Genomic DNA, 15,068 nt, shown 5'->3' with positions numbered 1-15,068 from the left:
GTTACAGTCCACCTGGGAACATCCAGCCACAACTGTGGCGGTTTCCTGTTCAATGGATGCATTGTGTACAGGGTTTCTGGTGCTGACAAGCTGGGTCCTACACACTTTCCACCAGTAGAGGCCCCCATTGCTTCACATATTCAGCCTGCTAACTTGTCCTTGCTTTCCAAGGACGCAGCATGCCCAAACAAGCACTGCAGGTCATTCTCAAGAAAGCATATACAGCTACTGCTTTCTCTGCTAGGCTGGGAAGCTACAACAGCATCCTTGTAGTTTATCAGGCTCACCTTTTATCGGGTCCATTGCTGACACCCACAAGCCCTCGTTTCTCCAGTTAGATGAGTTGCGCTTAATCTCAAGGAACCTGCTCGGGCTGTCCAAGCTTAGTGGTCAAACTATAGGCAGGAACCTGGCAATGTTGGGCTCACCCAGGCACGAGTGCTAGACGGGAGGAAAAAACGGCCTTGCTGGACACTCCCGTCACCCCAGGCCACACATTTGGTCCGGCGGTAGACGTGTTCCCCCCCCCCCCCAGTTCTGCGTCCTACCTTTCGGTCTCTCTCTAGCCCCACGCCTTTTTATGAAGTGCATGGAGACTAGCCCCATTGAGACTCGGAGGCATCAGAGTCCTCAATTATCTGGACGACTGGCTCGTCTACGCTGAGTCTCCAGCAAGGGCACATGAACACACAGAGCTCATCACCAACCATCTACATCGGTTGGGCCTGAAGGTAAACCATGCAAAGAGCCAGCTACCACCCACCCCGGCAGTAACCTATCTGGGGGTGTGCCTGGATTCAGGACGCCTGTTGGCGCCTGTCCGACGACAGATTGCTGAGAGTAACCGCCTGCTTCGAGCTGTCCAACATAACCAAAAAGATGTAAAGCACAGGTCTCTAGTCGTTTTTTTCTCTGGAAAAAGCCGAGAAAACCATTCAATGGCCGAGTGAGACCGATAGGAGCTGAGATGAAAAAAAAAAGGGGGCGGATCTGAGCAATACACATAGCCCCGGCACCACAGAGATAACACAGCCATAAACAAACAAGATAGCTGCTTCAGCATCCAGGGCTCAAAGAATATCACGGACATTTGTAGAGCTTTTTGAGATGTTATAGTAATAAAGTAATGATTTGGATCGCATTATTGAGCATTTTGGTGATTAAAACGAGTGATCAGGAGACGATTTATCAGTCTGCACGACTATGAAGAGGTATGTGAAAAATACAGTGAACAAGGGGTGGGGCGGGGCTGGAGATGCAGTACTGAGTGTCCTGTTGATATGCAGTGCCCTTTAAACCTGTTTTACTGTGAAAAAAATACTTTTGAACAGCGCATGTAAAATAAACTGCGCGTGTGAAAATAAATTGGACCTGACGCACCTGAGACGCGCTGAATAAATGGACCACAAAGGGCTAAAGGTCTATTTGGCAGCCATTTCGGTGTGCCATGTAAAAATCAGTTCAGTCTCCCCAGAAGCTAATTTCCTGGTGGGGCAATTTTTGAAAGGCACCCGGCGGCTTAGGCCACCAGTGAAGGATTTAGTTCCTCGCTGGAGGTTAAATGTAGTGCTTAATGCACTAACAAAACCTCCATTTGAGCCCATGCATTCAGCTGAGCTCAAATTCCTATCTTGACAGATTTCTTGCTTGCCATCACTTCTACTAAGTGGGTGAGTGAAATGCAAGCATTTTCAGCTTCGAAAGCTTGTCTAATTTTTTCAGAGGTCAGAACGAAGGTCAACCTTCGTTCTAACCCAGCTTTCCTGCCGAAGACCTTCTTGGTTTTCCACATTAGTCGGTGGAATTGGAGGCTTTTCATCCCCCTCCTTTCCAATCTGACAAGGAGCGTCAGCTCCATATGCTTTGCCCAGTGTGGGCGTTGGCATACTATGTGGAGAGGACTAAAAGCGGGAGGCAATCGGAGCAGCTGTTTGTTTGCTACGGGGTTAAGTCCCAGCAGGGACAGGCTCTGTCTAAGCAGCGTCTGTCCAAATGGTTAACAGGCACAGTACAGGCTGCATATGAACTGGTTAATCTGCCCCTGCCTGAGAAGCTCACCGGCCATTCCACCAGAGGTCAGGTGACTTCATGGGCATTGTTCCACGGTGCATCTATCCAGGACATATTCAGTGCGGCGGTGTGGGCTTCCTCCCATTCGTTTGCCAGGTTCTATCGGTTCTATTCTGCTGTGGACCAGCAGAATCCTGGTTTTGGCACAAGAGTACTGAGGGCGGCTTCCAAATCCTCTCAATGTCACATTAGAGGCGAGTCCATTTTAATGTTCTGTTGGAACATTCCTGTCACACAAGCAGTTACTAGCTTGTAAATTCGGTTGTATGCCATGTCCTTGCAACAGCTTGAGTATACTCCCCCATTTTGTAATGGTTAATATTTCCTACTTGAAAGGGAATGTTATCATAACCCCAGTTCCCTGGAATAGAAATATTAACCATTAACTTCTGGGTCGCGGCGTTCATGGTCGTTATCTTGAAGAAAAATGGGGACGATTGCAGGGGTCGCTGCTGTTTTATATTGGCGGGGTGGAGCCTCAGCAGCAGTACCCTGCTCTAGCGAGAATCTTTGGTATAGAGTTTTGAGTTCAGGTGTCTTAAAGGGAAACACCTGTTTTGTAATGGTTAATATTCCTATTTCAGGGAACCAGGGTTATGATAATAACCTAAAGTTCTCTGGTTGTTTTTAAGCTCCTATTTGATCCTGAAACTGTCTAAAATGTAGGTCATACTCCTGTTCAAACTCTTAATGTACTCATGTGAAGCCTAATGAACAACAGATTACAATGTGACATTACTGTAATTCCTGTATTAGCGGTTCTGTAAAACTTGATGCCCTAAAATTTCTTGTCTAAGCTTTGTTTTTGGAGGCATGTGTTTGAATGCAAATCTAAATCCAGTTGAAACTGACTTTTGGAACTAAGAGTTGACTATCAGGAGCTCACCAATAATCTGGCAAACCAATATTTAAACACAGAAGGGTTGAAACAAGAAATATGCCAGTTTTGCTTCTGAGCTTAAAACGTAATACTTGGTATTGTGTTGAGTACAGTAGTGTTCAGTAATATTTGTTTTCAATGTTTAGTGTACAACACACCTGCAGTACAAAGACAAAAGAAAGCTGATTTAATATGATTTGATATGAACATGAGTGACAGTAACCAAAGTGACATATCAGACGCCTGTCCCCATTGACTCCCATCATATTCTGTCCAGTACATTTCAATGTGGCGATAGTAAGCATGGGTTACAGTGACAGGGGTAATACCAAGTAGGTATGGTATGGATTATATTAATCTGTATTCCCTCGTACACACACTTTGGCTATTTTTGCCTTAATGACTGAACCCTTCAGGTGTAATGGAGCAGCTGGACGTGAATATTGTCCCATACATCGTGCTGTTAGTGGTGCCGGTGCTCGGGCGGATGAGCGATCAGACAGACAGCGTGCGCTTCATGGCTACGCAGTGTTTTGCTACACTCATCAGACTAATGCCTCTGGAGGTAAGGCTGAGTTGTGGGTAGCAACTTAATAAATAATCACGTTGTTCCCTTAGAAATTCTTGTTGAGAATATCAGCTGTTTCCTATAAGACAGCAAAGCTCTTTTTGCTTCATGAGTTAACAAAACTTAAATGACCTAATTTAAATAGTAAAGGACTATGTTATTGGAGCTTGTGTTCACACAACTTAAATATCTTTTGGTGACTGCTTTGTTTATAGAAAACTAGGTATATTAAAGACTTATAAAGTGGATATGCATTAAAACAACTGTTACACTGCAGATTTTAGGTACATCTGAGCAGCTGGTTAAGCTGTGGTTTTGAATCACACAGTTTCTGGTGAAATGTCAACTTTTCACCAGCAGATGGAAATATCTCATAGCTTTAACTCTGCCTCTTTAATGGTTGTATTGGCAGATGAATTGTACTGGAATTAAATGCATCTTGGTGCAGTGCTAGTAAAAGCCCCAATTAAGTTTTCAATATAGATACATTTTCCAAATGCCATTTTGTTATACTTATTTTATATCATCCATAAATATTAAACATTCTATAGTGCTATATTTCGAAATACTGAATACATTTTACATGAAACACCCGACTTCTATTTTAATCTTAGTTACAGCCTTTAAAATATGTAATTCTTAACCTGTATGGGGTACTTAACCTAAATTATAAACCTTGCGGATCGTATCAATCGCTTATCCCTCCTAAAGCAAATTTCAAGATTCGGATGTCTCATTGGCTTATCATAAATTTTGAAGCAGCCGAAGCGAATCGGTCCAAACTGAATTGGATGCTTTGCTGCCGTGTCCTATATATTTGACATTGGGGAAATAGGCATTAAATAGGTGTGGGAACCTACCCTAGGCAGTAAAGGGTTAAAGCTAAACTATTACCTTCCACCAGCTGTTCACACCGCCTTGTGCTCACTTGTGTTAAAAAGCAAATTGTCCAGAGTTATATTGAAATCCATGTGTGTATTATCCTTATCCTGTTAACAAATTGTTAAGACAGTTTTTCCTGTTTGCATAGTGGGTTTAGTTTTTGCAGCAGAGTAGAATGCGCCAGCCTACATGCATTTCTTTATTGAGTATATGCGTAATAAATGTGCCTGGTATGCCTAGCTGACCGGTAGAGAATCAAGTGCATTTACATAAAATACATAGTGAAATGTGGCTTCAGGAGCCCTAGTATTGGTTTTAGACTGATTTTTAATGCTACTTTCAACTTCCAACTGTTTAGTCTTTTATTCCCAGGACCTTTACTTGGGGGCTTGAATTAAGTATGTTTTTTGTTTTTTTTTTACCTTTTTTCTTTTGTTTCTCAAGAATTTCTCTTTAAGAAGAGTGTGAGTCTGTCTGGTTGTTTTTAAGTCTTTGAACATTACTCAATCTGTAGTTAAAAAAAATAAATAAATAATGTATTTACAATTTGTGCAGAATCTCACCTGTCATTCATATTTTGAACTGGATTTTGTTTTCAGGCTGGCATTCCAAATCCCCCAAATATGTCTGAGGATTTAATCCGACAAAAAGCCAAGGAGCGTCACTTCCTTGAACAGCTTTTAGATGGGAGAAAGTTGGAGAATTACAAAATTCCTGTCCCAATTAAAGCAGAGCTCAGGAAATACCAGCAGGTGAGTTGTTGTTGTTGTTGTTGTTGTTGTTGTTGTTGTTGTTGTTTGTTTTTTTGTGTTTTTGTCTTTTGGTTTATAGATATAGATATAGATATAGATATAGATAGATAGATATAGATATATATATATATATATATATATATATATATAGATATATATATATATATATAGATATATATATATATATATAGATATATATATATATAGATATATATATATAGATATATATATAGATATATATAGATATATATAGATATATGAATATAACAACAAGACTACAAACTAAGTGTAAACAAACATATTGCCTTAGGCAATTGTAATGTTTAAACTATTTCAATGCAGGCAGATGGCAACCCTTTTTTTATTTATTTTTTTGCTTGTGTTTAGTTGAGTATATTGAGTCATAATTTCAGGTGGATGTCATATTTAAACCTTCAAAGGCCCCACTTCTCTTGCATTGAAGATCTCTTGTTTCATTGTTTGTTTATGTTGAAACGTGCAAAAAAATATCTTTGAATAATGTTATTTCACCTTTCCCAAGGATGGTGTGAACTGGCTGTCTTTTCTCAACAAATATAAGCTACATGGAATTCTGTGTGACGACATGGGATTGGGAAAGACATTGCAATCCATCTGTATACTGGCTGGAGACTACTACCTCAGGTAAGCAGTGAAGGCAAAAAGACTTGAAAATTCCTAAGTCAAGTGTCTCGCAGGTTTTCATATTTTTTTTTGGTTTTGGTTGGAAGGGCTCAAGAATACACCAAGTCCAAGGCAGCCAACTGTAGCCCTCTCCCTTCTCTGGTTGTCTGCCCTCCAACACTGACTGGCCATTGGGTGGATGAAGTAGGCAAGTTCTGCTCCAGAGAATATCTGAATCCTCTGCACTATACAGGACCGCCTACTGAGAGGGCAAGGTAAACACCACATTTTTAAATGCAAGATAATGCTTCCGATTTAAAGGTGTGTTCTTGTCAAAGAAACTGGGTCCATTTTCTTTTGATCCATTTTCTTTGAAGCAACATTGGCCTTGAAAACAGACCTTCCAAGTCGATCCAATTTTATTGGTATGCAAACTTGCAATTTCTTTGAAGAAACATCACTGTCACGGATGTGTTTGCTCTAATTGGTTGAGGCTTGCACTGACACTTTCAGCCTCTGGATCTTCATCCTTCAATTCAATTCCCTCAATAGACTTGTTGCAGCCCATAGAAAAGGCCTCCCTAGCAGTACACAGTCTAACCCAGACCTGCTTCTTTTTCCACATTAAAAGTATACAGAAAATCGGAAGTTGAACATCAGTGAAAGGAAAATATGAATTGTTATTGCCCTTCTAAAATAATGAAGAAATGGAAACTTGAGGTCATGAGAATGAAGTCCAACTAGTGCAGCTGTATTGAGCTCAGAATACCGTATAAGACAATGAGTGATCAAGTCTCAACCTGGATGGCTGATACGATCCAAAAGATGTATAATGTCTGTGTCTACAGCAACTTCACTCTGTTAATGCCAGGGTAATGGAGCTCTCACTGTCTGTCTGGTAATAATTGGAGTTTCCGTGTATTTGCATTTCAGGTTACAGCACCAAGTGAAGAAGCACAACCTTGTGGTAGCCTCTTATGATGTTGTACGAAATGACATTGACTTTTTCAGGTACAATCATTTTCAATGCATCTTTCTCAGATTCTCACTCTAGTAGCTCCAAAGATTGTGTCCTAACTAAGGTTCCCTATCAAGTACAAAATGTAACCATTACCTAATGTGTATTTAACCTTTTAATACCGTCTAACCGGAATAGATATATCAAAGCTGCACGCTGTGCGTGTGACGCCGTCGCGCCCGCCTCCAAGGTCATAGAGACTACTGACACAAACATTGTCATCATTTTTCCTTTCACCGACCTGAAGCATGGAGAGAGACCTATGAACGATAAATTATTGCTTGTGTATTTCACTTACTGCGGTTATTACGTTTCAGTAATTTTACTTCACGTTTTGTTCACTCAGCCATTGTTTTTCATGTAAGTCCCGCAGCGGCCTTGTGCCTTGTGCAAAGCCTGCAGCTCTCCTGCCCCTTCCTGTAATCAAACACCTTCAGTCTGCTACTTGTGCTCTCTCTCTTAAACTTCTGTATTGTGTGAGGAAACATTTGTATCTTTCTGTATTTCACAGAAATACTAACGCGGCTGCTGGGCTCAGCTGTCTTGTGTTAAACAGAGACGCGCGCTTGGGTCAAGCTGCTTGCAATTTTTCCCAGTGTCTCGTTGCCACATTTAAGGTCTGCTTTTAGAATTAGTGTGAAGACTGTTAGGGCTATAGCAGTAGACTTTCCGCTTCTCCCTCATCTCCTCCAGCTTCCCCTCCTAAGAGGAGGAGAAAGTGCCATCGGTCTCATAGAGCTGAACAAGCTCTGGGAGGCAGTCTCCCATCAAGGCAACATATTAGCTGAGCTACTGCGCTAGAGCACCGCTCCGCCTGCTCACTCTGTGCCTGTAGAGCAACAGGGAGTAGCACACATAGAATGGCAGCAAGAAGACCTGTGGTCTGTCGCTGCCTCTGAGGACATGGTCGATCAAGAGTTCCCATTCGAGGAAGGAGACTCAGATCCAGTAGCGCATATGTCGTCAGCAGAGCTTATGCCGCTGACTGAGAGCCGCTGACTGAGAGCCACTGACGTCTTGCAGGTCCCATGACCTCTAGACGACAAGTGGAAGCACTCTATTTGAGGATGATCCCTCTCCCTGTCACGTGTCTTCTCCAGTACACCCAGACTTTTCTATTTTGAAGTCCATTCATCACGTTCCTTGGGGGCGCTGTACAGCTTGCATGAGGCAGAGAAGCTTGGCTTGGCTAATTTTCCTCCAGTGGATGCCGCTATTGCATCACTGGTGTAATCTCCAGATCTAGCGCTTTTGAACAAAGATACTACCTGCCCAAATAAACAATGCAGGGTTTCAGAGACCATTCTCAAAAAAGCTAACTCAGCTGGTGTGTTTGCCGTAATGCTGGGCAACTAAAACAGTATCTTGGTAGCTTACCAGAACTGTTTAAGTCTCTCTCTCTCAGAGTCATAGACCCACACCACAGCAGCTCAAGGAGCTGCGATTGGTGAATAAGAACCTGCTTCGTATATCCAAGTTCAACGTACAGGCGGTGGCCAGGAACCTTGCTGCACTAGTAGCCGCAAGAAGGCAGCCCTGGCTGTCCCAAGCACGTACAGCTGATGGGGACAAGACACCATTGTTGGATGCTCCCATTATTCCGGGGCACCCTTTTGGTCCTGAGTAGATGACATGCTGCTGCACTCGCACCGTGCGCGAGAGTCTACAAAGGAACTGGTGTGTCTGCTTCCTAAGCAGCCTCCTCCAGTACGTAGACCTGCACCAAACTGCTAAAGCCAGAGGGGGTTTTCACAACCGACCCTTGACAATCTTCAATAAGTTCAGTCGCCAAGCGCTAGGCAAAAGCCTCAGGCTAAGCCCCAAACAAAGCAGAAGCCCTAGCAATTTGCTGCCACAGGCCAAGGGCCCCTTTTCAGGGAGTCACCTGGAGTACTGGTGTCAATGCACCACAGATACCTGTACAGACTAGCTATTCTCTACAACTGACACAGTGCCCCTCCCTTTCAGGGCGTGACTACAACGTTACTCACGGACCCGCAAGACATGATGGTGTTGTCTCAGGAGGTGACAGCCCTGCTACAGAAGTGGGCTATTTGTAGAGTTCATCCTTCTCTTCAGGAAGAAGGGTTTTACTCCAGGTACTTCCTGATCCCCAAGCGGTGTGGTGGCTTCAAACCAATCCTCGGCTCAGACAGGTCAACCTGTATCTGAGTCGAACATTTTTAACCTCCGTCACCATGCAGCATCTGTTGCAGTCAATAAGGCCAGGCGACTGGTTCACCACGGTGAACTTGAAAGACGCTTATTTTCACATCCCCATAAGAACAGGGCACAGGAAGTACCTCGGGTTCGCTTTCGAAAAGCTCACAGTTTCAGAGGCTTCTGGGCTTGACAGCAGCAGCTTCCCAGACCCTTCCTTTGGGTCTTATGCACATGTGCTCTCTCCAAGCCTGGTTCAATAGCAGGGTCTTTTAGCTCGCATTGAACCCAGGCCACCTGTTGACAGTGTCTTGGCATTGTCTGCAGGCACTATTCTGGTGGACAAAGCCTGTGCTTAGGCGTGGTGCTGGGCAGCGTTGCCAGAAGGGAATTTATCCCCACGATGCGTACAGCCTCAGCGCCACGTGGAACGGCATGGGAGCGCAAGGAGTATGGAAACCCCTGTGGCAGGGGTTTAGAACTGCAGGCAGTGTTTCTAGCCTTTGCAGAATTTTTTACAGGAGGTTCAGGGGAGACACATGCTTGTCCACATGGACTACCGTGGTGGCTTACCGAGTAGCCCACAAGCTGTTGCTTTGGGCGCACCATCACCTCTCACTGTGTGCAGTACATCTGCCAGGGGTGAGGAGTTGGGCAGCGGACCTCCTTTCAAGGGGAGTCCCCAAGGTGGTGAGCCTCGATTGACAACGATTCGGGAGTGCACAGGTGGACCTTTTTTACCTCCCAAGAATCAACCCATTGTCCCCTCTGGTTCTCCATAACAGGAACCGGGGACCCACTGGCAATCGATGCCTTGGCACACCAGTGGCCAAAGCAACTTCTGTATGCCTTTCCTCCACTCACCATGCTTCTGCTGTGCATGGAAAAGATCAGGCAAGACCAGGCCAGGGGGCTATTAGTAGCCACTTATTGGCCCAGGAGACCTGTGTGTGGTTTTCAACGTTAATACAGCTCCTGAGCGGCCAGCCGTGGAGCTTGCCAAAACGCCGCAACCTGCTCAGTCAGGCGCAGGGGACATTGTGGCATCCTGACCATCAAGCCTGCAGCTCTGGGTCTGAAACATTTATCCATGAAAGCGGCTTTTTTGCTTGCAATTACATCCGCTAAGCGGGTGGGTGAGATGCAAGCTTTTTCAATTGCAAAAGCCTGGTTAATTTTTGCAGAAGCCAGGGTGAAAGTTATGCTTCGCACCAATCCTGCTTTTTTGCAGGAAAACATCTCCGCATTCAACATTAACCAGGTGGTGGAACTTGAGGCTTTTCATCTGCCTCCTTTCTAGTCTGCGACAGCTCCATACACTTTGTCTGGTGCAAGCACTAGCGTATTATGTGGACAGAACTCAGATTTGGAGGCAGTCTGAGCAGTTTGTCTTATGGGGCGAAGTCCCTTGGGAAAGCTCTGTCTAAACAGAGGCTATCAAGATAAATCACAGACACAATTAAGACTGCCCAAGAGCGAGCCAACTTGCCCCCTCCAGAATAGCTCACTGCCCATTCCACGAGGGGCATGGCAAATTCGTGGGCTTTGTTCCAGGGCGCATCAGTCAGGGAGATCTGCAACATTTGGCTATTCCCCATACTTTTACATGGTTTTCTCGGCTGACTGTCGTGGATCCACAAAACCCTGGTTTTGGAACGAGGATGTTAAGGGCGGCCTCAGGGTCCACCCTTACAACATAAAAATAGAGGTGAGTTCTCCCTAAAATTTTTTAGCCCTAGCTCCTTGAACTGGGATTCCTAATGGTAACATGCAAGGTGGCCTTTGGCTTAGCCTTGTAGTATTCCAGTTGGTCTGCAATATTGCCTTGCGACATGGTTACATTTTGTACTTGATAGGGAACGTTAGGTTATTTTATCATAACCCTGGTTCCCTGAAATTAGAAATGTAACCATTAACCTTCAAGGTCGCTGCATCTGATTTACATTAGGCTTGAAGGAAAACTGATGGCGATGTTTGTGTCAGCAGTCGCCTTGCCCTCGGGGGTGGGCGCGACTGCGTCACACACACTGCGTGCAGTTTTGATATTCAGATTAGATGGTATTAAAGGTTAAATACCCATTGGGCAATGGTTAAATTTTTATTTCAGGGAACCAGGGTTATGATAACATTTTGTTTCTTTCTTTTCAGAAATATTCAATTCAACTACTGTATTCTTGATGAAGGTCATGTAATCAAGAATGGAAAAACCAAGCTCTCAAAAGCAGTAAAGCAGTTAGCAGCCAACTATAGGATTATTCTTTCTGGAACACCAATCCAGGTAACTACAGCAGGACAGCTGCAGACCAAATGTGTTGAAAGTGTATTCAAACCGGCTGCCATTTATAATAAAACAGTTGGTCTCCGAGCAATGCTGAGAAACATTAGAGGAAGTCTGCTTGTTTGAAGTTTTGCTAACAGACAGCATTTTTTAAATGGAAATTGCAAGTCTTTCAGAAAACCGGTTTGAACTGTGAAATTTAAGCAATATGTACAATTTAAAAACTAGGTAGAGAAACAATTTAACAAGGTTTCTTTAATCAGTGTGATCAGTATAATTCATGGATCAAATATTCAGAATATCCCCTTTCCAGATTCAGTTTTATTTTGAGGAAGGATTCTTTATACTTTGCATTGAATTTAGATAGTCATATATGATGCAATTGAAAAAATCTAATTACAAATTGCCAGTGCTGTTTAACAATTTTCAGCCTTATCACCAGCATTGCAGTTGTATTTTGTTAGGAGGATCTTCTATGCTCTCAATATTCTGAGATGTGAAATGGTACAAAAAAAAAAAAACATAAGCAGCATGGATAAGCATTTCAGGGCACTAAAGGAAACTCTATATGCTTCTCGAATCAGTCCTAATTACAGCTTGTATTTTAATGCTGGTCCTGTAGTTTAAACACTTCCTTAAAGGACATAGGAGGACCTTAAATGTATTGCTGTACTTTGAGAAATGCAAATGTTCCCTTTTTTTATTTTTATTTATTTATTTATTTGTTTGTTTGTTTTTATATAGAATAATGTATTGGAACTTTGGTCCCTGTTTGATTACCTGATGCCAGGATTTTTGGGCACTGAACGCCAATTCGCAGCTCGTTATGGGAAACCCATATTGGCAAGCAGAGATGCCCGGAGCTCCTCTAGGGAGCAGGAGGCAGGTAAGCTGTAAAGGGCTGTCTGTGTCTTCCCTGGCCGCTGAAACTTTTCCGGCTGGTTTCACAGACCTCGAATCTTGGTCCACCCTGTTTTAAGGTTATGTAGTAGTCCCTGATTCGTGGTTTTATTAATTTTTTTTACTATTTTTATTTTTTTATTTAATTCATAATGATGAGCAAAAAAAGATGTGCTAAAGCCACCTGTTTTTAGCAGGTATGAATATTTTGATACAAGAACGCCTGTAGAATACTGTATGTATTTAATAGTGTTACACAATTTTATTAATTTAAGGTGTTCTTGCAATGGAAGCATTACATCGCCAAGTCTTGCCATTCCTTTTGAGAAGAATGAAGGAGGATGTCCTTCAGGATCTCCCACCCAAGATCATTCAGGATTATTACTGCAATCTCAGTCCATTACAGGTGGGTATCAGGGCTGATTCAAACCTAAGAATAGACATATGCACACCACACATTTTCTTTCCATAATCATTGCTTGTATTGCAGTCTAAATTTAATCTCATTAAAGTAAAACCTGTAATTCAAGCAATGAAAATGATTGATGGCTTAAATTGTGTCCTATTATCATTGTACAAATAGCCAATAAAATAACTGCAGTTATTTACAAGGACCGTAGCGCCATGAGTTACTACTTGTGCTGAATATTGCAGTGGTTTTATGACAGTCCAGGTAAACCATCAAACTCATTTTACTTGAGCGGAATGGAACCCAGGCCTCCAGATGTGAAAGACAATAAATGAGCCCTGGAGCAGCTGCAGACTCTCAGGCAGCTGTAATAGTCCTTTCCCTGGTTCAGCAGCGTATTCTGGGGCTGTGTTCTCTTAATCCCAGTTGTTTCTGTTGCCTTCTGCATCGTAAGAGGACCTTTTTTTTTTTTTAAACTGTTTCAGAAATGACAGCAGGTCTATATGAAACCTGTCTAGACCTCGGCTTAGATGTGAGAAATGCACAGTACAGAACCATTTTCTAGCAGTCCTATAAAGTTCCCCATTCATGAATGCAAAAATACTGTACATAATCTTGAGTAAAATGTGAAGTTATTGTATTTTCTTATGTTTGTGGAACATGCATATTTGATGCAGTTATGTAAAAAAACTGTTTGTTTATTTCTGACCTTCAGCCCAGACATAATCAATATTCCCTAAATACATTTGAAGGTAAATGGGTCATATTTATTTATCTCTTAGCAGACTCCCTTATCCAGGGCGACTTACAGTTGTTAGAAAATATCACATTACAGATAAGAGCAGTTATAAAATACAATAGTCAATAGTAAGTAAGAGCAAAATCAAATAAGAGAAAATAAATACAGAATTACGTTGGAGAGCGATTTTGACTAAGAGCAGGTTAAACTTATAGTAAAAATACTTGCTTCAGAGTAAATTCCATTAAGAACAAGTAGTACCGTATTCGCTTGGGTAAAAGTAGAGTCCCCCATTGTGTGGGCGAGATTCGGGTATCATTTTATTTTTGTATTTTTTCATTTGTTATTGAAACAGAGATGGTAAATGTAGTGTAACAGAAAACAAAAAGTAACTCCTGAAATTGAAACTGTTAGAATGCACTTTAGTTTTCCTAAATATATATCCTGATGGCGTTTGAGCGGCAGATTTGCAAAACTAACAATTTTATAAGCATTTCTACCTAGAACCACAGTACATGTTGTCGTTGTGGTGTTTGTTTGTTTTTTTTGTATAGCCTACAATAGTATTTTAGTATAGAAGCCCCACTCCCACTTCCTTCTTAGCCCCCATGGAAGTATGTATTTCAATGGAATGTGGGAGGTGGTCTGACTGTACAACTGCGTCTGTTTTATGCGACAGCTCTGGATGTAAACAAACCTGGGATTCATTTTTTTTATGTATAGACAATGTCACAATCGCTTTCGCCAAATCTTGAGATTTTTGCGTTTTAATTTGAGAGAAATTTAGAAGCATTTGCTCTGGCAACGAGGGCAACAAGGATATGCCCACAACAATTGATGTGCTGCTGTTTCTCACAGAAGCATTATGCTGTCGGGTCACGCAATTGACAAGGTAACAATTATTATTATTACATACCTGCCCACTTTTTTGAAAATACAGAATTGAGCTGAGCGGGGGGGGGGGTGTGTGGCGCAGGTGCGTAGCAAAGTACTGTATGTGAACTTGCCACTGCCTGCCACAGGGCTCCCCTGGGTCCTAAACCCTGCTAGGTACAGACGGGGATTGCAGTAACCACACACCAGCAATGACTTTTGCAGACATTTAAAGGTTTGCTGACATAAGGGGTTTTTTTGCTTGTGTATTAGTCGATACCCCCCACCCCAACTTCAGGATTGTGTTTTGGGGTTAAATTTCTTGACCTTATACTCGAGCAAATACGGCAAGTACAATAAATGGATAAGAATACAATTTGAAATAAAACGTGAATGCAGTTACCTTTTTTAGGAGTAAAATCAAGTAAAAGATACAGAAAATATAATAAAGAGCAGTAGTAGAATACAGCAAAGTGTGGAGCAGTTAAGTGCAAGATGATGCAAGTATTGATACAATAGGAAAATAATTGTAGTGTTATTATTATGTAGATTGTCTATGTATATAATGTTTATAATATTGAAATGGAATATACTGCAAGAAGCAAATTTTAAACATGAACTGCAGATTTACAGACTGCATGGTTTTTTAAAATACAAGTTTGTAAAACGACAGTGTAGCGCAACCTCTAAATATGTTTGAACTCCTGAGGTAATTGGGTAGCGTTTAAAACTTTCATGTGGGTCATATGCCATACATTTCGTAACTGCTGGCTTCAATCCCACTTGTTACTGTTCTTCCAACGCCATTACAAATAGTGGTTTTCTTCCTGGCAACTCCTATATTGGCAGCATTCCAGACTGGTAGATTTCTGAATAGCCAAGCCACAGTTTTTGTGT

The 15,068-nt window shown here is 42.2% G+C and overlaps 1 protein-coding gene across 2 annotated transcripts in view; it reads left to right on the top strand.

The window, feature by feature from the left end:
- The window catches only part of LOC117415648 (TATA-binding protein-associated factor 172-like), a 61,620-nt gene that overhangs the window by 40,369 nt on the left and 6,183 nt on the right, over window positions 1-15,068 (top strand). For both annotated transcript variants that reach the window (XM_059026512.1, XM_034026240.3), the window contains exons 25-32: window positions 3,367-3,515; window positions 5,000-5,152; window positions 5,694-5,815; window positions 5,902-6,069; window positions 6,728-6,805; window positions 11,121-11,250; window positions 11,995-12,136; window positions 12,426-12,556. In XM_059026512.1, the coding sequence (XP_058882495.1) occupies window positions 3,367-3,515; window positions 5,000-5,152; window positions 5,694-5,815; window positions 5,902-6,069; window positions 6,728-6,805; window positions 11,121-11,250; window positions 11,995-12,136; window positions 12,426-12,556 (1,073 nt within the window). The remainder of the gene's footprint in view (window positions 1-3,366; window positions 3,516-4,999; window positions 5,153-5,693; window positions 5,816-5,901; window positions 6,070-6,727; window positions 6,806-11,120; window positions 11,251-11,994; window positions 12,137-12,425; window positions 12,557-15,068) is intronic.

The sequence above is a fragment of the Acipenser ruthenus genome, chromosome 7 (genome assembly GCF_902713425.1).
Source record: "Acipenser ruthenus chromosome 7, fAciRut3.2 maternal haplotype, whole genome shotgun sequence".
Lineage (NCBI taxonomy): Eukaryota > Metazoa > Chordata > Actinopteri > Acipenseriformes > Acipenseridae > Acipenser > Acipenser ruthenus.
The sequence above is the reverse complement of the archived record's forward strand: the minus strand, read 5'-3'. Positions and strand labels throughout refer to the sequence as shown.